The sequence below is a fragment of the Ostrea edulis genome, chromosome 2 (assembly GCF_947568905.1).
Source record: "Ostrea edulis chromosome 2, xbOstEdul1.1, whole genome shotgun sequence".
Classification (NCBI taxonomy): Eukaryota; Metazoa; Mollusca; class Bivalvia; order Ostreida; family Ostreidae; genus Ostrea; species Ostrea edulis.
The window spans coordinates 94,455,853-94,481,733 of NC_079165.1; the positions used below are offsets into that span (position 1 = coordinate 94,455,853).

General features: G+C 34.9%; 1 protein-coding gene across 8 annotated transcripts in view; it reads right to left on the reverse strand.

Annotated features, from left to right (window-relative positions):
* Positions 1-24,344, reverse strand: part of LOC125680855 (high affinity cGMP-specific 3',5'-cyclic phosphodiesterase 9A-like) — a 36,290-nt gene extending 11,946 nt beyond the window's left edge. For 3 of the 8 annotated variants that reach the window (XM_048920646.2, XM_048920642.2, XM_048920641.2), the window contains exons 1-13: positions 23,733-24,344; positions 20,775-20,845; positions 10,222-10,299; positions 9,214-9,257; positions 6,399-6,453; positions 5,523-5,593; positions 4,879-4,987; positions 4,330-4,350; positions 3,861-3,881; positions 3,172-3,229; positions 655-729; positions 334-420; positions 58-245 (exon numbers count right to left, since the gene is read on the reverse strand). In XM_048920646.2, the coding sequence (XP_048776603.2) occupies positions 58-245; positions 334-420; positions 655-729; positions 3,172-3,229; positions 3,861-3,881; positions 4,330-4,350; positions 4,879-4,987; positions 5,523-5,593; positions 6,399-6,453; positions 9,214-9,257; positions 10,222-10,299; positions 20,775-20,845; positions 23,733-23,801 (947 nt within the window). In that variant the 5' untranslated portion in view covers positions 23,802-24,344. The remainder of the gene's footprint in view (positions 1-57; positions 246-333; positions 421-654; positions 730-3,171; positions 3,230-3,860; positions 3,882-4,329; positions 4,351-4,878; positions 4,988-5,522; positions 5,594-6,398; positions 6,454-9,213; positions 9,258-10,221; positions 10,300-20,774; positions 20,846-23,732) is intronic. The other 5 variants (XM_048920643.2, XM_048920644.2, XM_056155590.1 and 2 more) reach the window with 5 other exon arrangements.
* Positions 24,345-25,881: the final 1,537 nt, after the last annotated feature.

The window sequence follows — 25,881 nt, forward strand, 5'->3', positions numbered from 1 at the left end:
AAACACTTTATTATTATCGATTAGAAATGAGATAGATTATCGTTTTTAAACTCGTACGTATTGTTATATCCAGGATGATCCAAATCGTGACAGACACATGCTGTCATCAGAATCCCAAGATCCTCCCGGGTCATGACCTCCCACAAATGACACAGGTGTATCATTCCGTACATCATCTGAGTGACGCAAAAACAATGGCGGAAGTTGTGAAACGGGTTATTCCTGTAGTTTTCTTGAACACACAACTGTAAAAGGAAAATGTTGAAATTATGTTGATCTGTTGGAATATTTACAGTGATATAATTGTGACACTAGATACTTAATAGAGCTTACGAAAAATCTCTTGAGTGTTATTGGATTGATATTAAACTCGGCAACAAGACCCAATTCATGAAACATGTGCTCAAGCAAGCTCAGCATCTGGAGGGGAAAAACAAGAAATATATGACATTATTTGTAAATTAAAGTCACTGAAATATATTTATTCAAATAGCTTAACGATATTAATCTGGTATCAATTTGATAGTGAACTATGTGCTTATGGTATTAAAATTCCCTCAGTAATCACCTTTAAGGATACAATTATTGGAAACGTTTAATTTGCAGTGTATGCGGTTCTTTAGATAGCTTTATACATCCATACGCTTCCCTTACCTCGTTTGGTTCCCAATGCCAAATGTCAAATGTTGGTTGTTTGAGATACTCTATTGTTTCTTGTGAAAGAGTGTACTAAAAGAAAAACCACTAAGTAAGAAAATCTAATTTGAACCAAAAGAGTTAATTACATTGAGACTTTTCTCAGATTTAAACTTTTTTACATAGAAATATATAGTGAGCTATATTGCTGTGGCAAAAAAAAAGTTTTACACATGCTTCAAGCTTAGAAACAATTTAGAGGGGATGGGCAGGGGTCCCTTCTCCCTCCTTATTCTTCCTTTCTTTTCCTCCCTATCTTTCCTTTCTCCCATTTCCTTCCATTCACTTTCCTCCCTCTTTTCTTCATCTCTCTCCCAGCACCTTTTTCTCTCTTCGTTACCGTTTCCGCCCCTATATTTCTGTAATGGGTTGTTTCATTGTCTATATAGAACCTTTACCTTTCGGTAAGTTGACAAGGTTTGTTTTCTGTTCATTATATGCGTGTCCCTGCTACAAATGTATCAAAAAGTACGCAATAAATACTCTTAACAGAAAAACAAGAGGTCCATGAGCCACAATGCTCACCTGATTCGCATTGGCCCTGCTGCTGTTCTTCATAATCAGCTTTCTTAAAGATTTTTTTACCCTCGTTATTCCCACGAAAAATTTTGACCCATATTATGACCCCCATCTTAGCCACATAGGGTATTTGAATCCACACAGCACAGGGATGCATCTATAGCACTCTTACTCTTACTGTTGTGTTCTGGAGAAGAATTTTAAAACGAATCTATAACACATTCATGTACTGTGTAAAATTTGACACCCCCCCCCCCCGATACTAGCCCCGCTCTGAAACCCAAGTCCATAAATTAAACAAGACGAAAATCCAGAATCCACACAATGTGGGAAAATTTGCATATTAGTATGAATTAGTGTCATCCTGAGGCTCTTGAAAAGAAAGTTTTAAATCCCCTTTATATATTCTCATGTAAAACTTAACATTCATATTTTCGCCCCATCCTAGGCTCAGAAGTTATGATTTGATCGAATATAAATGTGCGCTATCTTGGAATCCTTGCTTATTAATATGCCTAATCATGGTTAGTGTTTCTTGAGAAATGTTTTACATGCATTCCTATATTTATTTATTTTTTTACCTTTTTGTGACCCGAGACCATATTTCAAAGAAACTTGAATCTGCACTACCTGGGGATGATTACATCGTCATCACACTGTTCTTCTTGATATGGAAATTTGAAATTTTTCCTATATAAAGATTTGAATCATTTTTGCGGCCCAGACCTTCCATGGGGCATTAATTTCATTAAACTTTAGTCCGCATTACCTTAAGATTATGCATATCAATATGACTAATGATTGCACAAATGATCTCTTTAAAAAATGTCCGATATTGTTCACTTTTTGTGGCCCCATCCTACCCTGATAGCCATGATTTGAACAAACTTGAATCGGCCCTATCTGAAGATGTGTGCATATTAATATGACTAATTATGACCCTGTTCTTCTTGAGAAGAATTTTCCTACATATCCCAATGTAAAAAACTTTAATTCCCTACTGCAGCCCCACCATATCCCTGGGGGCTATCAGTTTTAGTCTTCAGTGTGCCAGGAAGCGTCCACATAAGTTTCATCTTTTCTGGTTCTTGAGAAGACATTTGAATGATCCCACCGTATTTTTTGTCTTTTCTTGATTATCTCCCCTAGAGGGGGAGATGGTCCTTCATTTGAAGAAATTTGAATCCCCTTCACCCAAGGGTACTCTGTTCCAGGTTTAACTGCAATTGGCCCATTAGTTCTGAAGAAGACGAATTTTTGAAAGGTTTGCAACGCCGCCGATAGACATTGGACAAATTCTGATCAGGAAAGCTCACATAAGCTTTTGGCTCATGTGAGCTAAAAACAAGCGCCTCTACATTGATTTCCTTGGCAAAATTTCCACCATCTCCCTTTTGATTACTGGTGTGAAGTGATTGCGAATGCATTTTTGTCCTTGTTACTCACTACACAACAGAAAATGAAAAAACGGATCCCTGTATGTAGCAGGAACTTGCATGCATGCAAAAGTGATAAAGCGGGAATTTAGATTAAAGTGGGTCGTTGGTTTTGGGTTTTTCTCTCTCTCTTTTTACAGTTTATTCTTTTAAAATAAAAACTGAATACCATTTTTATCAATTCTATAATTTTTAATTTACAGATTTAATCCCCCTCCCCTTCAACTTTTCAAAGTTCTGAATAATTAAATATCACTCGACAACAGAACATACATACAAAAAGAGACACTAATCATGCTGAGAGAAAAGAATAACTTGAATTTAGAAAAACTGTTTTAACATTTTCTGCTAGTTAATTTCAATCTTAAGAGTGGAATGCATGATAGTATGTGTATATCGACAACTATTTCCATGATATCCCAAACATAAACAATCCCATGTGACTCTGTGTGCTTGCGATATCATATTGATCTACAGGTTGCAAAGTGCTACATCAAATGACTGGATGAAAACTATTTACCTTAGGGTATGAAGGGACATCTCGTTTTAAACTTATCTTCCTCTCATCACTCAACGAACTATAAAAATGATCAACTGTGTTACCGACATATATGGGTCTGTCCAAGGATGTGCGCATGCGTTGAAGGTGAAGAAGAAGAAAAAAAGAAGAAAAAAATACTAAATACTTTCTACAGAACAACTAAACAAAGACAAAACTGTTCGCAGCAAGCTTTAGATTTATAAAGGTTAAACAAACCAATAAGGGTGAAAGTGTAAAGTTTGCTCCAGAAAAATGATGAGTGATTGACATTACAAATATGAATGATGAACAAAATATGGAACAAATAGTTATGGTATATTTCTAACATGAAAATATTTGTTATCAATTATGACATATTCATTACACATTTAAAAAGAACCTTCTTTGCACTTTATCGTAGTTTTACTAATTATATAACAAACATCATCCTATATCAAACATTTATCTATATTGTTTATACGATAATTAAACAATTATTATACGTGTAAATCATGATCTACCAATGACGAAGGGAGAGAGAGATATGCTGAGAAGAGTCGAAATCAGGGAGAGCAGAAAATACATTTTGCACTCAACTGAACTCTAAGATTTAAGGAAAATTAAATGGAAATAATATGGTTGGGTTTAAGATGTATGTGTTATATCTGAACATTTCCAGGGTACCTTACCTGGCGGTTTGAGTATCACCACTATTGATATAAAGTACAGTAATTGGTGACATGATCTAATGTTAGGAATATATATCTAAAATTTCACAGTGCGCATTGGCAATTTCAAAACTGTTTTAGCCAAGTTGTTGAAAGAAGGATAAGGCTTCTAATTTAGTTTTTTATTTTACACAAATAAATGACAATGATACTCTAAACAACTATAGAATATTTGCTTACATGTAGGTATGAAATATAGATTTTAAAACAGTTGGTTCCGATTTCCAAACTACCAATATAGCCCGGTATAACAAAACTGATTTTTATGAGATATATTCGGTTAGAAAAAGTTCTTGTTAACAAAATCTATCCATTTCATCTACTTGTCTATTAGCAGAATTTGTCGTGATATGCATGTAAAACTAAAAGAAATATAATGGTTGAGGTTTGGCAGTATGCGCTAGATGTGAAAGTTTACATGATACTTTACCTGATTGTTTGGGTATCATCACTATTGATATAAAACACATGTTTGGTTCAGTGCTCTACAATTTTATCAGTAATTCTTTATTTTCCACCCAATATTACAGCATATAGCATAACTACGATTCTACATGAGATAGAGAAAGTAATTTAAAATATCAAGGTAAAAATTGGCGTTTTCCCTTTCGTGCATTGTATATAACAAGATGAATACATGTAGGTGTCTATCTAAATGGGTTTCATCACATTGCGCAGCGTCATATGTTTCAAGACGAAGTACATGTAATAGTCAGATATCGGCAAGTTAGGATTGATTGAAATTGATCTTTAATATCAATATCTAGAATCCAATTATCTTTTCCGTTCTCTTCCTCACACAGAAGTCCAGCAACGAAACAATTACTATATCCTGACGAAGACTTTACACCGTCTAACTATAAATAGCGTATGACTACCCTCTAGTTATATTTAATATCGGTATATCAATTATTACGAAGAATGAAAAAGGTCATATTTGTTGGATGTTTTAAGATTAAGGGTTTTAGCCGACACTCACCTCAATCGGTTGAAATCCACAAATTTCTTCTGAGCGTTCCAAATTTGATCTTTGATATCCGATATATCTCTCTTGCACTTCTCGATTTCAACTGCTTTCAAGCCTTCAACTAATAAACATACACAATATTGACTTGCGAGTATTTCTAATTATACCTTTATTTTCCATGATAATGTGATAAGTTGCTAATTGGTTCAAAATCAGTTTACTGCTTCATACAACTTTATATATAATACACGAAAGAAGGTTCCTCGTGTCATGACCTTCTTCACTTTTTATTTCTACCCATAGCTCATTATCAACTTTATAAGAGAAAAGAAAATGATAATTATGTTTTCATATATCGTTTCATGTCCAATTCGAGTTTTTTCTTCACTCATGTAGAGACGTCACCAGCTTTACGTGTAGATGAAGTGACACAAATTTTGACTTATACTTGGCGCTCAGGCCCGAAGCAGTGAGAGCTCTTCGTGGAGTCAAAAACCTACTGCGTCATCCGTTAGCAAGGTCATGTCCGAAACACCCATGGCTTTTACTTCTAGTGCAGGGCGTTTCGTGAAGGAATATTCACTGCCTATGTTAAACGTCTAACATGTAGGTCAGGATATTACAAAATTAATCTTTTGTTCTGTCAAAAAACTTACGCTCCATTTTCCTTTCTAAAGCACTCAAACGTGTGGCGATGTCGGTCTTCATTTCCTCAACTTTAAAAACCCTTCATAAAATGTTACAATATAGTAGAATACAGATAAAGAAAGAAAGAATATAAATAGTAGCATGACTTTCATGTTGATTAAAATTGTTAATTTAAAATCGTCGACGTATTTTATAAATGTAACACCTGACTCACAAAGACATTTAAGATGATCAGAATAAGTAATTCAAACATAATTGGAAAAATTACAGCAAGGAAACTGTGAGGAGAGAAAAAGATCCCGGATGAAGGCGCATGTGTACACTGAATAATTAGGGTATCGTAAATGTAAATTTTGTAACGTAAACTTCTATAATCTGTAACATAACGGAACATATTGGTACTCGGGAGCACGTTGGGGTGTAAAGGCAAGAAGAGGAATATAAGTAAAGAAATCCATAATGAACGATTGACATGCATACCTGGGATTTCTTTCGATTTTAGATATGCTGGTCGGATATAAGTATTTCAATTAAGTTCAATTCTTCTAATATACAAAGACGATTTAAAACTTGTTTCCTTTCCCATATGACTTGAATACATTTTCAGGAATTCTGAGAATTAATATTAAATCTTGCATTTAACTGATTCATTCCTTGAAAACCTAGAAATCCCTTTAGTATATATGTAACTCACCCCTCTTTTGAAAAATGACTGTGAGTGAATAAAATGTTGAGTTCAAAATTACACATTAGAAAGTATACATATCAACCTAGTAACTGACTATTCTCTTCGATTACAGATATCTTCGTATCAAGAGAACCTTCAAGTTCAAACAATTGCTACAACTGAGTATCTCCCCCTATTGTTTAGAAACCAACATTACTTGTTAAACTGGGTTGCTACTTGTGACAGAACTTGGGTAAATACTTCTCCATCTCCTGCAAAGAAAATCAGTAATAAAGATTAGTATATTGATTTCCACATGTGACTTAATTAATCATTACTTTCCAATTTTATAAAATTCATACAACGTCTCCACTCCTCACAACAAGAAGGGTGAAATTGAATATCAGAAAATGTATGGATGGGAATGTTAGATGCCTGAATTATACTGCGCACAGTATTCCATCCACCCAAGTAAGATATTTGCACGCATGTTAGTTGCATTCAATATGAATCACCGATTTTAAATCAAAGAGCATACAATTAGTTCTTTTACGTTTGTATAAAAAACAACAACTTGTAATTTTAACGACTCGAACGAACCCTTTATAGAGAAATAAGTTTATGTCCTTTCGACTTTTAGGGTGTATGCAGGGATCATCGTCAGAAATGAATGATATTCACCGTAGAAGGCTGCACAGTACATGATCACTGAGATCAAAAGACGGCAAGAAATGAAATATCGTGACATATCCCTTCATCAGGAAATTACGCACAGTAAAATAGAAGTACTAAGTTTGCTGGCTTTCACCGACTGTCCTACTTTCGTGTGTGTTGACCTTATTTCTCTTACATTGAATTTCTTTTTGATATCTTTAGCATGCTCATACGAATGCCTGTTCGGATTATTTCAAACAGAAGATAATTATTTTAAACGCGTAATAACGTGATATAAAGGCGTAATAACACGACAGAAAGGCATGAAAACGCGAACTAAGGGAGTACTAACGCAAGAGAGGCGTCATAACGCGAACTAAGGGAGTACTAACGCAAGAGAGGCGTCATAACGCGAACTAAGGGAGTACTAACGCAAGAGAGGCGTCATAACGCGAATGAGAGGTGTAGTGCATGTACATGTAACGCAGATTCATAAATGTTTAAAAGGGGTTTTTGTTTTTAAAAAAGCAGACGACTTTTTATCTACTCTAAAATGATATTCACTTTTTTCATATGTCGCTCGGAAATATCCCAGTGAACTCGAAATAAAAGACACTACAGAATCTTTCCAAATCTACTTCATATTTGGATAATTCATCAGACGCTAACAGCTAACTAACAACTCAATGACTTCAACTTCTCTATCGCCAGTTTTCCTTATTTATGTCGCATAATTCCGTTATCACCAGCATATGGGATTTAGGTCTCTGAACTGATTCGATACGCTAAAGCATGTTCTACGTATGATCAATTTTTAAATCGAGAAAGGTAACTGACAAATGAGTTGATGTTACAATGGCTTCAGTGGTCTTGTGTAAAGTCAGATTTCGTAAATTCTATGGTTATTATTAAATATGTTATTAGGTCGAATGTTGTATGACTTATTTAATAACAATTTTTGGTTGTTATTTTCAAGTTGATTTTGACTACGGAATATCCCGTTTACCTGATCAAGATATAGGACCCAAGGCATGTGTGACATGTCAACAGGGAATGCTTACACCTCCTAAGCACCATATGTGGGATCCGTATGGATTTCCAGGGGTCCGTGTTTGCCCTACTTTAAATTTTGTATTCCATATAGGATTATGAGATTAATCGCTGTTCATTATGTTCACTTTTCCATTTGCGCTGTTGCATCTTTCATTCGCATCAATACACAATTCTTTTGCGTTATTACTCATTTTAATTTGTGTTATTACTCCTTACTTTGTGTTATAACGCATTTTAACCGTTAAAGTGAACTTTTAATTCGCGTTATTACGCTTTTCTAATGCGTCATTCGCGTCATTACAATTTGCCTTTGCGTTATAATGCCTCTGATTCGCATTAGTACGACTTTAAAAAAAAAATTTAATTGACACCAATAGGTTTACGTATGCTCATTGTATTACTCGGTGCAGTGTATAACATAAAACATTTCCTTAAATTTTATCAGACTTGCGAAATGACAGAAAATGAAATTGCATTTTCAATACAAAAGTCTAATGAGTGATTTTTTTTAGAAACTATAATCAGATCGTGACATTAATTACATGTACATATCTTATTAAATGCACTGATAGGCGTTTTCTAATAAGATGATTAATTTTTTTTCTTGAACATCAATAATGAATACATGTACATGTATCGGGTTTCTAAATGTTTGATTTTAAGGCCTCCACAATTGATTCTAGAAGTGTCTATAAGATAGGAAGTGGTTTTTGTATAATAAACCGTAGTCTTACCGCAAAATCAAGTATTGTAATGTAAGCGTTTCTTTACAAACAAAACAAAATAGCACTGTTGCAAATAGTGACTATTGGAAAACATGGTAATATATACTTTACAACGAAAGAAATAGATCTCTCACATCGATCAAGGCCATCAAAAGTCCCTGTTTCAGCACCTTACATAGATATAGATAATGTGTATTGACCTTTTGTATTTACTTAAAATATACAACTAGAAGAATTGCTATTTAAACTCAATTTTAAAAAATCATTAATGATAGCGAAAAACAGTGCCGTTTCTACAATGAAACTAGACATATAAACAAATGTTAGATCTTCGAAACGCGGGACAACTTTTGGAAGTCAATTAACAGTCTTTAGAAGCGAAAGAGGTTTTATTTACAATTTTAGGCACTGCAATTTTGATGTACGATGCAAATCCTTCGCTGTGTTCGGTAAAAATGTGTATTGTTACTCTTGAATGTAAAATACTCGAATCGGATTTGCCAGTAAACATTTGGAAATTTATATTTATTGCATGATAGTGAGGTGTAAATGAAGTTGCATTTGCCCAAGACAAAAGCACACAACCCGAAGACAACTTACCTGTCGTGGGTGACGGCTCTTTTGATGATACCTTATATGGAGAGCTGAAACAATAAAACAGTGTATTTGTGATCAAAATAAATTTCAAATGTTTTTTAGAAAATTTTATGCAATTTCGATGTTTATTTGTTAAAGCTACTTTAGCTGGCGTTTCAGATACGATGTGTAGTCGTGAATTCTGAGTTTGAGAAAGACCTAAGTTTTAATAGTAACCAACAGGCTATACTTTAAAAAAAAACGTAATTAGAACGTAGTGTTCGTCAATTCAAAACAAATAATTATTTTGAAGTTCCCTTTTATTGAATCATTGGCATGTATGAAATGGTTTAAATGTGTCATTTGACAACATGATTGAGTCGGTCTATATCGATTTTGTTACTTTGCAATATACAACTGCTATGTGAATTGCATTGAACTGCTGTGAAGCGATCTCATTTTGCATTAATTTTAGCCAATTCAGGTTATTGTCAATATTTGCACTGCAATGCTGCTGAGGAGGATGCGTAATTTCCTGTGTATTTGTTATCAATAAATTCAAAATGTCAGTGAAAGCAAATATTGATATGGCAGTATAAATAATATATCATTTGGTTTTGCCTTTTTTATTTAGAATAAAAATGAACACACAGAACTCCAATGCATACCGGTCTTCGTTTTCAGACCAACCTTTCTAGGTACGTGTACATGTATATCGTTTGTCACTATTACGTTTAAACTCCGTTTGTCGACATTTTGAATATTCCGTGAACAATTTGTACAGGAATATTTCTTAATCATAACTTTTTGATGTATACCCTGTGTCATTTTGAATGTCCGGCGCCCAGTTGAACAGAACATAAATCTCCCTAACAGTTAACATCTTATTATCGTTATATAAATGTAATAGCAGATTAATCGTTATAAACGTAATAAGCCTTTGTGCAACTGACTCTTTAAATTTGGAATTGAACTAAAACCCCTGATGAAGACATGATTGTCTCCATTTACAGCATATTAATTAATACCTACCTTTGTGTGTTTATCGGCATCGTGGGGTTTAGGGACACGAAAGCCCCGGTTGAATCTCTGAGGGATATTTCGGCATACCTGTAGTTGTAAAACTATCATTACACATTGTCAGATAATCTTTACCAAATATCAAATTACTTAAACATTAAAGATTTTGTTTCAAAACAATTATGGACAATATGCATCGAATAACTACTACAAAGAAATTTGATTGATTTACTAGGGGTGCTTTTTTCTTTATTTCATTATTCGTATTTCAGTCAATGATGCAAACCAAAATTTTATTACGGGCCGCCAAGAGACGAGCCGTTAATTGGTATAAATTTTAAGATTTCGGCTGTGTTTCTGAGGGGTAAAAATTATTTTTACGGGATTTGTTTACAAGTTATTTTTGATGTAAAAGACATTTCTGTTTCATCTGACTAACGTTCAAATTAAATACCAGTAATATTTAAATAGATATTGAAGGTGTATCAAAATGATGCAATAATTTTGTATACAGAATCCACAACACTGCGCCTGATAAACACACTGAGATTGACTACGGATAACTCCGTTTACCTGATCAAGGTATAGGGATCACGGCGGGTGTGACCGGTCGACAGGGGATGCTTACTCCTCCTTGGCACCTGATCCCACCTCTGGTGTGTCCAGGGGTCCGTGTTTGCCCAACTATCTATTATGTATTGCTTGTGGGATTTATGATTGATTGGTTGGAGTTTGACGCCGTTTTGGCAATATTTCAGCCATTTTACGGCGGTTAACTAATTGAATTATGTTTGGTTGTGAGTGTTTGAGTTTCCCTGATGGCCCCCAGTGAGCCTACTCTTTTTCGAACTTCAGGGAAATGATCTTTTGCGTGCCAAGGGGGTTGTGATCCTTGACACGGGACACCCTTTAACGTCCCATCCGACGGACATAAAAGTTAAAAATATATAAACAGGTTAAAAAAAATTCGTGTATATAAACAGTTGTATTATAAAAGTTTTCAAATTTTTCTGTAAAACTCGCAATCTTGTAAATATTGTATAATATATGATTGTCGATATTTGTTAAAAGTTCTATCATTGATTGCACATTATTAAAAAGCCTATTTCGTATGGGCGTAAAATCACTACATTCTACGATTTTAACTTCACCTTTCATGGTACAAGAACTATACGGTCAATGTAGATTCAAAACTGTCTCCGTCTAAAGTGTGGTATACTCATTTAGAATTATAAGAAAGGAATGAATACTGAGTTGATTTACATAACCAATCAAATAATAATGAGACGTAATTAGTTTATGTTATCAACTTTTTTTTCTCGAGTTTTAGAATTTGTAGACAAAAAGTGAAGATAACGAACAGTAATCAATCTCCTACATGTAACTCTTATAAGCAATACAAACTAGAGAGTTGGGCAAACACGGACCCCTGGACACACCAGAGGTGGGATCAGGTGCCTAGGAGGAGTAAGCATCCCCTAGTTATTCGGAAGTGATCGGAGTGTTTTTTATCCTTATAACAGTGTGCATCTGGATCCGCCTTCAACAGTTTGTTGCCGCGTTTTTCTTCCAGACAAAGGAATAGTCTTAAAAATGGCCATGATCATCCAGCCCTCTTATGCTGTTTCACTCATAGAGAACCTGTAGTTACAAGTGATAGTTTCTGCGGCCTATTGGAAGCTTGCGTCAGTAGGTTATCTTGTTCTAGTTTTTGCGGCCTATTGGAAGCTTGCGTCAGTAGGTTATCTTGTTCTAGTTTCTGCGGCCTATTTGAAGCTTGCGTCAGTAGGTTATCTTGTTCTTTGGTAAATGAATTTATGTTTCGTTTGTGTAGTCAATACATGTCTAAAGTTTATGAGCTTATCAAACAAAATCAAGCAAAAATAGTTTATAAATAGTGTACATTCTTTTGCATCTGCTGTATGTTGTTTCATTGATCCATTATGCCTGTGTACACTTTTCCGTGGCACTTGTCTCAAACAAAAACACAAAACGTTAGGCCTTCATAGATTATCTTCTATTTATCACATATTCTACACACAATGTTAAGGTGATAATACACCCCATTTCAGTCTCATTTGGCACTGTGGCCATGGCAATAATGACACAATTGATGGCTGTCCTAGCATTAACTTTCTCTTTCATTATCAATAGTCTATCTCTTTTTAAGTGAACATCCCAGTTCAAAAAAGGATGTTTATGTCATTAAGGAAACGCCACAGTGTATAATCCTAAAAAGATATTCTTGCCAATGCATGTATTTTTGTTAAGATGCATTTATTCTGAAATCCACCTCTGGTTTTTATACAGAGTAATATAAGCGTAGTATGAGTTTCACAAAATTAGGACAATGGCCCCCGGAAATATTTGTTTGATATCTGCGACGCCAATTTTGACGACGTCATATTTTCCATACCAATTAATATCAACATTTTTGTTTACAAAGATTTCATCTGCTAAACATGTTTGTGTTCCAGAGGCTCTTAAGATATTTTTATCATTATATATATATACACACACACACACTAATTCGATATCGTCAACCTTCCTCCCAATTTCATTTCAATATTAGTGTTACGAAATTTCCAGTTCTAATGAATTGTCTTTTGACTTGCAGATCTTTGTGGAGAGAATGAACAAACGCTTTTTTTGTGCATTTGAGAATAAACTTAAGATGGATTGAATAATCCTGATAAGCCAACATGCCGCAGGAAAAACAGTCTATAATACCTCGAGTAATTCTCTTCATTAAGATATTAGTTATTCGATAATAATCATCTAGATTGTGCTGATTACCACTGTCATCCAAATCGATATGGTGATTTTTTATCAATTAGGGAGGGAAATGGCTTCGGGATGTGGCAAGATGAACGTAGACAGTAAGGGCAGTTTTCTTCTAGTCCAATTCTCATTTAGCCTAATATGTTTTGCTGACAACGTAGAGGCATCACTAAGACAAACGACGTTGACATTCCCCTCGATATTTGTGTGCAGAGGGATTCACCTAACATGCAACCTCTGTAATATTTGCACAATATACACCAGAATGCCTGTAGCAATGATACAATTAGACAATGAAGGTCATCAAAACAGAGTATTTTCTTAATATTCTGCAACATCGACTTCGAGTGGTTAATGAGGTATTGTTCAGGGATTGTTGTTGTTTGCTATGTGTTTATTGGTAATACATGATAACGGGAACCTCCGTAGTTTTTGTTTGTTTGTTTTTTCATTAATTCTATTCATATGGCTTTCTTAACATTTTACATGGCGTGACAGAATATTAACATTACAAATCACAACGGTTCACCTCCCAATGACCGGTCGCGGTACATATGTAGCTTGGTGGTTATACCGGGTTATAGACCATGGAGCCGCGTCAAACCTATCGTAGATGGTGACTCTTTCTTGGCCAGGCTTCCGGCATTAGAACTAACAGTTACAGAGGTCAAGTGTCACGTGTTGGGAAGATTAGGAACGGTCACTGTGGCCGTAAGCACCATGGATAGGTCAAAATACGTGGCACTTCACCTAGAACTGGTGACGTCTCTACAGGAGTTTAAAAAATTCGAAAGGGACATATACCACATACCAGCAAAACAGTCCTAATAGGTGTGATGGATCTCAATTAAAAGCAATGTTTACTTGGAGGAAAAAAAAGGAATGGAAAGTGTGGCTTTTAATGATTTTGAAATGCTACTATCCGTACAGTTTATATATCGTACTGAGAAATTAATTGAATAGCACTGTAATCATACAGGAAATTTGATTTTACACCTTCGTATGAAGTTTCCACGTTAGAAATACAATGATGATTCGATATTGAATGTATATGAAGTTTAAATAACAACATTATCCAAGCTGAATCTACGCCGAGCAGAAGAACTTAATGTGTACATATTTTGCAAGGTCACACACTCTTCTACTACCACATACATGTACAACCCTCGTGTCACAGGAGAATAGAGATCGCACGTTGCAACATACAAGATAAATCCATACTTTATATGTAAACGTATTCAATTTTTTATTTATTATTTAACGAAATTGGTAGAGATAAGACAGACACGTAAACCCAAATGGTAGCCTCCTACCCAACTTTTCCCTAGTTTATCTTGCATGTAAAGTTTCATACACATGTACAATGTAGCAAAGGGCTTCACCTGTTTGACAATTACTTTTTCTGTTAGTTTTGCATGCCAAGATGCCCACTTGTTGGTTACAATAGAAAATTGAGTTTGAGTTTGCATTGAGGAACCATAGAACACGCACACATATACAATCGCGATTTAGGATTTTGTTTAGGCTTAAGTGCCGTTTTTGCTTGTGAAGTGTTTAGTCAACCCTCACTCGTCATTTTGAGAAACGATGTTACGAGCCTGTATTTTATCGACCCCACTTTATCTGTCATTCTGAGTTTTATATTATACTGTTACAGAATTGTGTACTATATTCTTAATCTTCAATGCGTTTCTTCTTATTAAGTTGAGAGATCTTGATGGTCTTGAGTTGTTTGAAATAGATTCATTTCTCCCTCACCAGTGGCAAAAGCTCGTGAGCTTCTGTGATCAAAATATTTCGTATGGCTCACGTCTGCAAAAAAGTCAGACCCTCTGTGAAAACATGAACATACATTGTATATCCAACTTTATTCAAATGGTCGTCATGAAGTCAGGTTGGCATATGGCATGAAATCTCCCCCGAGAGACCTGTGACTATCATTTCCAGCTTTTTGACAATGGAACAGTCACTACAGTACCTATGTTACGCTCTTTGGTTTGATGTTGAAGAATCGAATCCAGGCCTTCCGGTTGCAAAACTTCTTTGCGTTTACCATTGCTTCCAAACGTGTGATTTCTTTCCCAACACGTATCATACAAATGCTATATTTAAAAGTACTAAAAACTATATCAGGTAAGAGTAAGTGTTAATGACCTCCTTTTGAGAAGTTAACGTCAATTAGGGATTTCCTCATTTTTTTCAAACATTGACATATCTGAAGCATATGCTGCTTAAGAAAATGAAGAGCACACACTTGTCTCTCAAACTTACAAATTTTGTACTCCATTATCGCATGCAACCTGGCATAAAATGATACATTGGCAAATATGTACTTGATGATTTCCAAAGCAAAGTATATGTAAAAGTTGAAAAGCATATGCCATTTTCTTCTGAAATAAAAGATTTGTTAGTCTGTGACGATGCTAGTGACTTAAATTCGTTAACATGATTATGTGCTTGTAATAAGACATCATCTTGAAACAAGTTTTCACTAGGTTTCAAGGTTTTTAAGTCTATTTCAAAGAATAAGTATAAAAAGAATAAGGGGGTCACATGGAGCTCATGCTTCCGTGCTCTTTGTCATTGAAAAACTTAAACGAATATTTGACCTAGAAAAACATATAGTTATATAAATACAGTTCAGAGGATATACACTATAGATAAATATACAGATTGATCATGTGCTCAAATCCAGGCTAGGGTGTACAAACCCGCAATTATAGCCCCAAAGATGTTTAAAAAAGGTGGTTTTCCGGGAACTTTTCCCCTATATATTCCTGTGTACATATAATTTGGTTTCAATTTTGTGGGTTTGGATATTTATTTCATTAAAATTAAGAAATAAAAACTGAATTTTAAAAGACTCCATACCAGTAATGTTTTTAGAATTGTCATTAATTGCGTGTGCATTTTGACCGGAAGTGTTCATTTTAGATTGATACAATTGTACCAATAGCCCGCTATACTTAATGGCATTCAGCTCGATTGACCCAGATAAAAGTCGTGCAGTTGGAAAATGGGTCGTCTAGATGTAGATTCAAGATTTTGATGAAGAGACTGAGGTCTTGATCGAGGTTGGACGATTCATATATTGGGACTATCAACCTGATTATATGGATTCCTAAACGTCACAAAAACCCTTACAAACATACATAATTTACTGGATCAAGTAAATGTTCTACCAAGCCCCTATCTTTGAGGAGCATGAAAAACAGGTTACTGACAGAAAGTTGTGGTTTTAACAGTCTCGTTTAGTATTTCGCAGATTATACGGTCTTTATAACGATATAGTTTGCCAATACAACCAGTCATTGGGTCCAATGCTGTCTGACGTATTTGATATCAATTTACACACTGAATTAACTACAGTTTATCTGATCAAAATATAGGGCTCACGGCGGATGTGACCGGTCGACAGGGCATGCTTACTCCTCCTAGACACCCGATCCCATATCTGGTGCGTCCAGAGGTCCGTGTTTCCCCAACTCCTAATTAAAACCTCCGTACGTATTCAAGGAGGACTTTGATCGGCCTTCCTGCTTTGAACCACAGGCACCTGAAGTGTGGATAGCTTGTATATAACTTACGTACATACCCCCCCCCCCCCTTCTAGAATGACTCGAAATTATTTTATACAGAACCAATAATATCCAAAATGCTGTTTCCCCGCCGATACTAATAATTATATTAGTACCTCACAAGTGGTCATTTCAAAAACTTACAGAAGGTAGAAACTGACTATTCAGAACGACTTATGAGGGTAATCGGTGGAGAAATAACACATATTATGGATGAATTATTGGTTCTGTATAAAAAAAATAATTTCATTCTAGAAGGACGGTTATGTACATAAGATCTATACCAGTTACCCACACTTCAGGTGCCTGTGCTTTGAGATGACTTGTATGATCATTGGTCTTCCATAAACATTATTGCAAATGTAGATAATTACAAATGCATGTATATGCATATATATATATGCATGCATATATGCCCTCGAGGGTCTCTACAGCCCAGTAGCTAAGTACTTCGTTACTAGCTTGAAAATACGGATGTATATTTAATCGCTGTGATAAAATTTAGAAATTCATTTCAAAATTAAGGATTATCTCCCTCATGCATAGCTCTTATCCTTTGACGACTTTGACTCTACTTTTTGGGCACTCTGTTTTTCCCTAAAATAGCTCTTAGTTTACTGGTATTTCGGATTTCAAACATTTCGGTTGAGCATCACTGAAGAGACATTATTTGTCGAAATGCGCATCTGGTGCACCAAAATTGGTACCGTATAAGTTTTACATTGTGTATAATTCAATGAAAAGGTGAAGATAAAACAAAAATACAACATTGAAAGTAGGACAATCTCGGACCACCAGATTACGTAGGAGAGGTGAAAAGATTTACATAGTGACATATTGCATGACATTAGTCATACAGTCATAGTCGTACAAAATCATTCTATACATGTATACCGTTTCGCGATTTCTGAAAAAGCTGAAAATTCCCTAGTCTATTTATATATTCTTAATTGCTGAAGCCATATGTCGTATGGCATACATGTTTACAAAAATAATAAACAAGTTAACAATTATCGGGAATAATATTTGTTATTCCTGAAAATAAAAGTTTGCATTCAGACCAAAGATTAATTTAATAGCCCCAAATCTCCTATCACGGTGACATAAAAGTGCATTTTACCAATCGTAAAAGTACTAAATTCAAATATCTTTTCCAATCCACTTTCCACTGACGAGGTATAACAGGGGCTTGGCTGTGCCACTAGTTATAAGTGTTATATAAGGTTGTATTTCATTTCTCCTCACAAGTCAAGGTTTTGTGATTACGTGCCCTCCACATTTCATTGGGTCCAAGTCGTACAATGTAGCCAATCAAAATACGGTTATCATTCAAAACACGACGTAGACGTAAACAATGATGACTGCGAACAAATGATGGCAAGTTCTTCAACTTCTTGTCGCATATGCAATATCAACTTAACCGAATACCGCCGTGTTCTCTCTCTAGACGATACAGATCAGCTATCTTTGCGCTCAGTCCGAAATACGTTTTGAAAAGAGACCATTTCATTGGATAGTTTATTTTTTTTAGCATATTGCGCATTGTAAAGCTTGAGCCCGAAATTTAAATAGCTACATTCGTCAAGGGTTTGTGTGGAGTGTACGTAATCACAAAACCTTCAGTAAGTGAACAATTTCTTAAACTCTCCGCTGTGGCATTAAATGTGATCATATAAGGATTTCACCAGAAACCGTTCCCATTTCATATTCCAGTGAAAACAAAATCTTTTAAAATTATTATTTCGTAATAAAAAGAAACATGAAACTCCACAAACGAAACGAAAAGACCCTTGATTTATCCAACACTGTTTTAAAGCGTCATAATGAAAACATGACATCATTTATTTCTGCATACTTGTAAAGACGGACGTCATGATTGCCAATCACCAGTTAGCTGTCATCTTTCATTGAATGTAATATCTTAACGACAATCGGTATTGCTCTAATATTTTGATGGATTGTTCTCTATAGCCCATACTTGAATCTAGCACTGAATTACTTATTCAAGGTCCTTTTTGTGCGGAACGGCTCAGTTGATAAAATTTAGAAACATTATATCAACACTTCATCCCCCCCAAAAATCTATAGACCCTATAATACGTATTACTATCTTCTTAATTAAAGCAACAGAAGCTGTGACTGACGGCATTTTTAAAACTACCCAATAATACCCAAGATTCGAAGAAATATTCAGCAAAATAAACAAGGGAATATTGTTTGAGAGCATACCTACAATGAGCGTTTCGTATAAACCGCCATTGCGTCGTATATACGGACATGGGAACGATGACTGCCGAACATAATTGGGTTGCTGAGCCCGACGTCGTATACAAAGATGGAAACTGACGTTAGAGTTCTTGAAATTTCTTTTGAAGTGTCGGACATTTGGTCTGACACTGTTAGAAACAGTGTCAGCCCAAACAAAATTTTGTCAGTCCAGATAAAAATGCATCGCTTTTGAGGTTTTCATAAATTTTATTTAAAATCAACTACATGTGTAATTGTATTCAATCTCCATCTCAGCCATAAGTTTGTAAATTATCTTTTCATACCCTTTCTTATCTTCCTTACACTCTGAATGAATCTTCCTCACTTTCACTATCAGAGTCACTTTCTTGCTCTATTTCTCTCTCACCCTCCACTTCTCTCTCATCCTCCATTTTCTCTCTATCCTGTATATTCCTCTCAACTTCTTTCTCATCTTCCTCTGCAATCGTTGTAACTACTTTTTCTCTCACTTTTGCCCGGGTGTAGCTGGTCTTTCGTTAGTATCGACTTTGAGCAGATTGTGTCACCAAGCAGTAGGTAAAACCGCTGCAAACAAAAGCCATTGTCTCCCAGATTGCCAGGCGGAGATACAATCGCTTTCTCTTCTCCTCGTAGTTCCTCACAACTGATTCCTCACGTTTACGTTTCAATGTGTTGCCGGATTTAGCATCGGTTTGAAAATTTATGGGCCACATGGCCGCCATTTTCCCCGGTAAAAAACGGACTTCGATCCCAATCTTATATCGGCCAACAGGACCGACAATTAGGTAACTTGTGTCGGACATTTACTACTTTTATCGGATAATCCGACATTACCGACACTTTTCAAGAACTCTATGACGTGAATAACTACACGTTCCGTTTGTTTAAAATATCACATCGTTTCATGAATGACAAGAAGTACTACAAGAGTAAGAAAGTAATAATTACGCAAATGTGCAACTCAAATACAATTTTGATAGTGAATTTTCTATAAAATTGACATGTTAAATTGTTTACAAATCTGACACGTGCTCAGTACCTCTCTTTCGCTTTTTTCCGAACTGGGGACCTCCAAGGTCAATGCACATCGGAGTTTACGAGTAGGAATTACAGACAGGAAATCGACATTTTTTGCTAATTTGACGGGTTTATTGCTTCAGATTCACTCTGATTCTATTTTAAAAGTTGTATATATTTAATCACAAATATGTTCAATATTTGTTCTTTTATTTTCCAACATATTTACCATCAGTTACAGCTAGTATTGCTTAAAGGATGAATAACACACAAGAGGAATATGGCAGATATGTACAATCCTATTTCAAAAAGAAAACTTGAATTCCAACTTAAATCATTACACTGGAATAAACATTTGAAATCCATCCAAGACTAGAACCCACGATTTACAGATCGACAATCGGGCACGTGAACACACTGGTCTATTCTGTTTAACAGTAAAAAGAATAGGAATGTTTGGCTGATATTTCGTAATTTTTACTTTTGTGTTTCAAAGGGAAGTCAGTCGTTTGACGATATTTTACATGTATTCTTCATTAACGCCATCCATGATTATTCCTGATTGGTGTATTGATGGTTGGTTGGTTATATATTGTTTAACTCGAGAATTATTCACTCAAATGGAGACTTCACCACTGCCGGCGAAGGGCTATAAAATTTAGGCCTATGCTCGGCGCTTATGACCTTTAAACAGGAAGGGATCTTTATCGTGCCACATGTGCTGTCACATGGGGCCTCAGTTTTGTGGTCTCATCCGAAGGATCGCCCCATTTAGTCGCCTCTTACGACAAGCAAGGAGTTTTGAGGACCTGTTCTAACCAAGATACCCACAAGAAGAGGATTTACAACGCGCGGTATGACGAATGCCGGTGTGAAAGACTCTCAATCTTCATTAAATTAAAGATTGAAAACGGGCTTTTTTTTCCAGAAATGACTTACCGACTCACACCGGCTGCATGTGCAATCAGGTCGTGGATATCCCTGGAACCACAATGTCTACTGAACATAACCTAAAAACAAAGCAGAGTTATTTTTAGTTTTTTTTCTTGTTTCTTTTCCACTGTTCCAATACAAAATAACATCTCAGTTATTGTAATGTTATGATATGACTCCTGTTTCTTATTTTTCACCTCGATCTGACGTAATATCACACCAGAACTGTCCTCCACACTCCGTTAATTTACAAATAAGCAAATATGAAAGATATAGTTGTACAGTGTTTTGCTAGAGATATAACTGTTGGTTGTTATGTATATTTTACTATGTATTGAATCCTTTACATCTGTCAGGACATTTTCTATTTTGTAGCAATTAAAGATTCCTTTCGCATACTATTTACATAAACATGTTTTTATCAGAAATGCATTTGTTTCATGTTTGTAAAGAGAATACTTCGATGATGTAAGGTAACTGTTACGCATGTTTATATCTGTAGTGTAGAACCAGTAAATATTATGCGTATAGACTATAATGAATCTTTTCTCGCGGACAAAAAATTCGAACAGCATAAGTATTTGTTGTTGGTAAAGTTTTTTTTATTATTTGTTTGTTATATTGGCCAACAGATCACGACATAACCACCTTCTCATATGTATACAGTTACTGTAGATGCTATACATGTACCACAAGACTGCAATACCCTCTATTGTTTGTCTGTAAATATATCCTACTCCGGTCACTAGGGAAGAAGTCACAATAGTCATCCTATGATTTGCATAAATATGCATGTACCAAATTCAGCATAAAATATTGAGGTGAGTATGTGGTTCATGGAGCCCTTACATGTATTTCATATAATAAATTCATCGCCAATCTCTAAAATAAATTCCGCTTCAAAAGGAGTTTTGGAGAAAAGGTTATTGTGTGTAAAAATAAAAGGACGTTTCAAATTTTCTTTCTGGGAAGGCAGTTTTTGTAGGAAAACGTCGTTTTAACAACACCCCCCCCCCTCCTAGATGGTCTCCTAGATGAAAATGAACATTTTAAAACATTGCACTTTACAGGATACCATCAGATGATTTGTCTACTGCGTAAAATATATGAGGATGAAGATAGTGTAAGAGACGGACGATAAATATAATCTGAGGAAAGAATTAGATAGAAATCATTTTCTACTGTTACAGTAATAAATTACTTTTTCGGAATTACAAGGTTTTCATTCGAAAACCTGTTTTATACGTTACATGTATATGAACCAGGCTATATAAAGAAGTGAATAGGTGTTTTAAAAATACCAAAATAGGTGTTACATAAAATATTATTCTATCCAATTTCATTTGTATACAATTAGTATATGTATTTATACTTATATTATAATCAAGCTGCTGCGGTCGTTGATGATTCCAGTTTGTGTTTTGTTTATTTCACTTTCAAGTGAAAAGTAATAATGCAATTAAAGGAAAATAACAATACATTGAAACTTTAAATTGCGGATATGTCAATAATCCGAATGAATTTTAAATTTTCATCACTCTCTATTGGCATTATGTCACGTCAAAGAAAACATTAAAGATTATATTATCTACAATCTTAACATAGTGACTAATGAGATCAAAGAACATGATAACAAAGTCAATATTCTAGTCGCGTTTCCATAGCGACTGCTCAAAACAATGATAAACAAATGATGGTTACAAAGATGTTCGGTTGGGCGACTTATTAATTGATATTTCTAATGCCTCAAATAATCTCTAATGAACACACAACCTACATCATACCTTGTATATGTGTTTGTGCTCTACATGAGCGAGAGAAAAACAATTACATGACATTGTTCTTAAAAATCAACAAATTTCTACTTTCATATTTCCAGTGCTTAAGATTTTTAATTAACACTTCAAAACATATATCAAATTCAAGTTTTGCAGTGTACAGTGTATCTATAATAATCCGTTCTTGCACAAAAAGATACAACGTTACGGGGGGAAAAAATATTAATTTCAAATATAAAATTTACACCACTCTCTGTAAAGCAAGATGAAAAGAGCACAAGTCTATGGTTGTTTCACATAAGGATTATAACCACTCCTACTGAGAACTTTTATTTATTATTACTTCCAGGGTACCATTTTAGAAAGCATAAGACATGGGACTTACAGAAGGTATCAATATTAACACCAGTTAATTTCTTTTTGTAATTTGTTTTGATATCGATCAAGAATAAGACTGTTCTTTTTTCATAAAAAAAACTGTTCGACTAACCGGGATCTCTCACGTTTAATTTACTTAAATAATTGATTTCACTCCAAATTATCAAAGGAACACATTTTTAAATAATGCAATGGGTTGAAAGATAAATTTAAGTACCGTACCATGTTTAATACAGTTTAGTGTAACTTTCCTGTATCTTTTAATTATCAAATAAATGTATTTCAGAGTATTTTTTAACAATTCATTCCTTGCTTTAAAAAATTCGGAAGGATTCAACATAGTGCAGCTCTTCTAACACATCGATTAATAATTCATATACACATGTCCTTGATAAGCTAACAATAATTAATTGCCATTGAGTACATACATTTGTATTAATACACCCATTGACAATACAAAATAGTCAATTAGAGAAAACCACCTTCCATTCAGCATCACACATCTCTCAATAAATTGAAACGGACCAACTAAAGAAATTGTTTTAGTCGTGATTAAATGCGATTAGTTCATTTGTGAAGTTTATCCGTTTCTTTTTGTAATTGTCCAAAAGATATTTCTTGTTGACCGATCGACTTTCTGTTTATTTAATTTTCTACCTTGCATTATTTATGTTAGATATAAATATGCGTCGAATAATTGCATAAGAATTGTCATAAAATTTTATTTACATCTGATACAGATTTATGGAGAAATTTTCGTAAAGTATTGTTTAAAAAATATTGAGTAGATAGACGAAAATCAACATACCTTTTCTTTTTTCCCATCAATGTCCAAGAAAATCGTCTTGGTTGGTTCTATCGACGATGCGTTCCCCATGACAGCGTGTAAGATTGTTAAATATCAAGGGATCTCGTCACTCAATATATTTACAATATAGTCTGTCATACATTTCACAGCATTAATGCGTTCAAACTAATACGGGAGGAAAACGAGAATTTCTGTCATTAACCGTGTGTCTTTCTACAGATCCTGAGAGCACAATGCGAAAAATGTGATTGACTCCAATAGTTGCCCATTAATTATCATTTATTTCAACGTAGCCAAACGGTTATTATAGCCGCCTCGAACGAATCAATAGATCCTTTGCTAAGTTTCACCTGTATGTTCACCAGGTGTCCTCAGCCTCTGATGCCAGCTGTTGCTAGGCAATCCTCTCGCTTTTGTGACGCACTTCCACAATAGCAATTCGTGGATTAAAAGATAATGTAAGTGAATTCGCATCTATGAAATAAAACACGACAACATGCTATTTTGGTAACTAACTGTGACACCTCCTGATGAAAATTTAGTTTTCGCACCTTCTGTTTTTCACTATACAAGTACGTTATCAATACTAAGCTACTTTTAGTGCTGAAAGATCTTGATTGAAGTGCAATGCAGTCTTGTTTTATGATTAGCCGTTAAATGAAACGATAATAAAATATAAAATCATTATTGATTTTACTTTATAGTAAATTGTTTACAGCAATTATTTCGCACTCAAATTCTTACAATTTGCAGCTTCATTGTTGTCATTCCTAGCGCAAAAGTCAATATTTGTTGATGTCATTCAAAACTCAATAGTCAATATTTCTTACAGGTGACGCAGATTATAGATAGTAATGTTCTCATTTTATCGAACATTCAATGATATATTCTGAAAAATGTTGAGGTATCCCATTTTAATATCCTAACTCGTAATAGCTTGTCGAGCATAAAAACCTATCAGCCTTAATATCAGGAAGCTCCCCGGAATTAATATATTTAAAGGTATTCTTTCTTGGTTATTCATTAGTTCCAAATTTCCTATCTTGCATTTAACATAATCAATTTTTTCCTTTAAGAGTATAAACTAGAACTGTACTAACGGACTAATACCACCTGCAGGGCACACTGAATGGTGGGAAATAGTAAATATGCTTATTGAAGAATTTGTGGTTTTTAAGATATATTCTGAACAATGACAACATAACCACCCCCCAAATCGAAGAGATATTTACAGGTTCCTTGAATGTGTTTTGAAATACATGTACTATGTTTACGAGTTTCTAAATCTACACACATTCATTACAAAATCTTCGAATTCATTTCAGTGTACCATTTCGTAAAAAGACATCAATTTACATGTAACATTGTAGCCTTTGAAACATAGTATCCGTTTTACCCCAAGTAAATTACATTTCTTGCTGAACTGTTTCGATACATCGTTCAGCTGCATAAGAAATTTTAGAGTATTACAAAGGAAATATCCGTGAATACTGTATAAAGAACAGGCCTGACAGAATTGTATATACTCCGCTTAAGCCATATACCAACAAAATCCACAAAACCGATTCTATATAAGAAGTCTTCGTGGTGAGAAACGAATCGTGATGACAAACATTAATTGTGATGTTTGCCTTTCCTTCAGGAAATACGAACTGGTACTAATTATCATCAATTAGTATCAGAAAAGTTGTAAAGAAACCAATTATTTTCGAAACTGACAATACAAATCCCATCTGTCAAGAAAATGGAGTGAGATCGTTGATTGTTATCTAGGGAGAAATGTAAACCAAGAGGTGGCATTAAGCAGGAATTCTGATGAGAGTAACTCTTTAGAAGATTAGGAAATATGATCTCACGATTTTGAAGAATGTTTAATTGGTATGAGATTATCAATTTTTATATCGTTTCAATTTGGAAATTTCATCCCGTGAGGATCCGGGTTAGAAGAGGTCCTCAGGATCCCTCGCTTGAGGTGACTAAATGGGGCGGTCTTTTGGATGTGACCGCAAAAACTGAAGTTCCGTGTCACAGCATGTGTGGCACGATAAAGATCCCACCCTGCTCAAAAGCCGTAAGTGACGAACATAGGCCCAAATTTTACAGCCCTTCACCGGCAATGGTGACGTCTCCACACGAGTGAAATATTCTC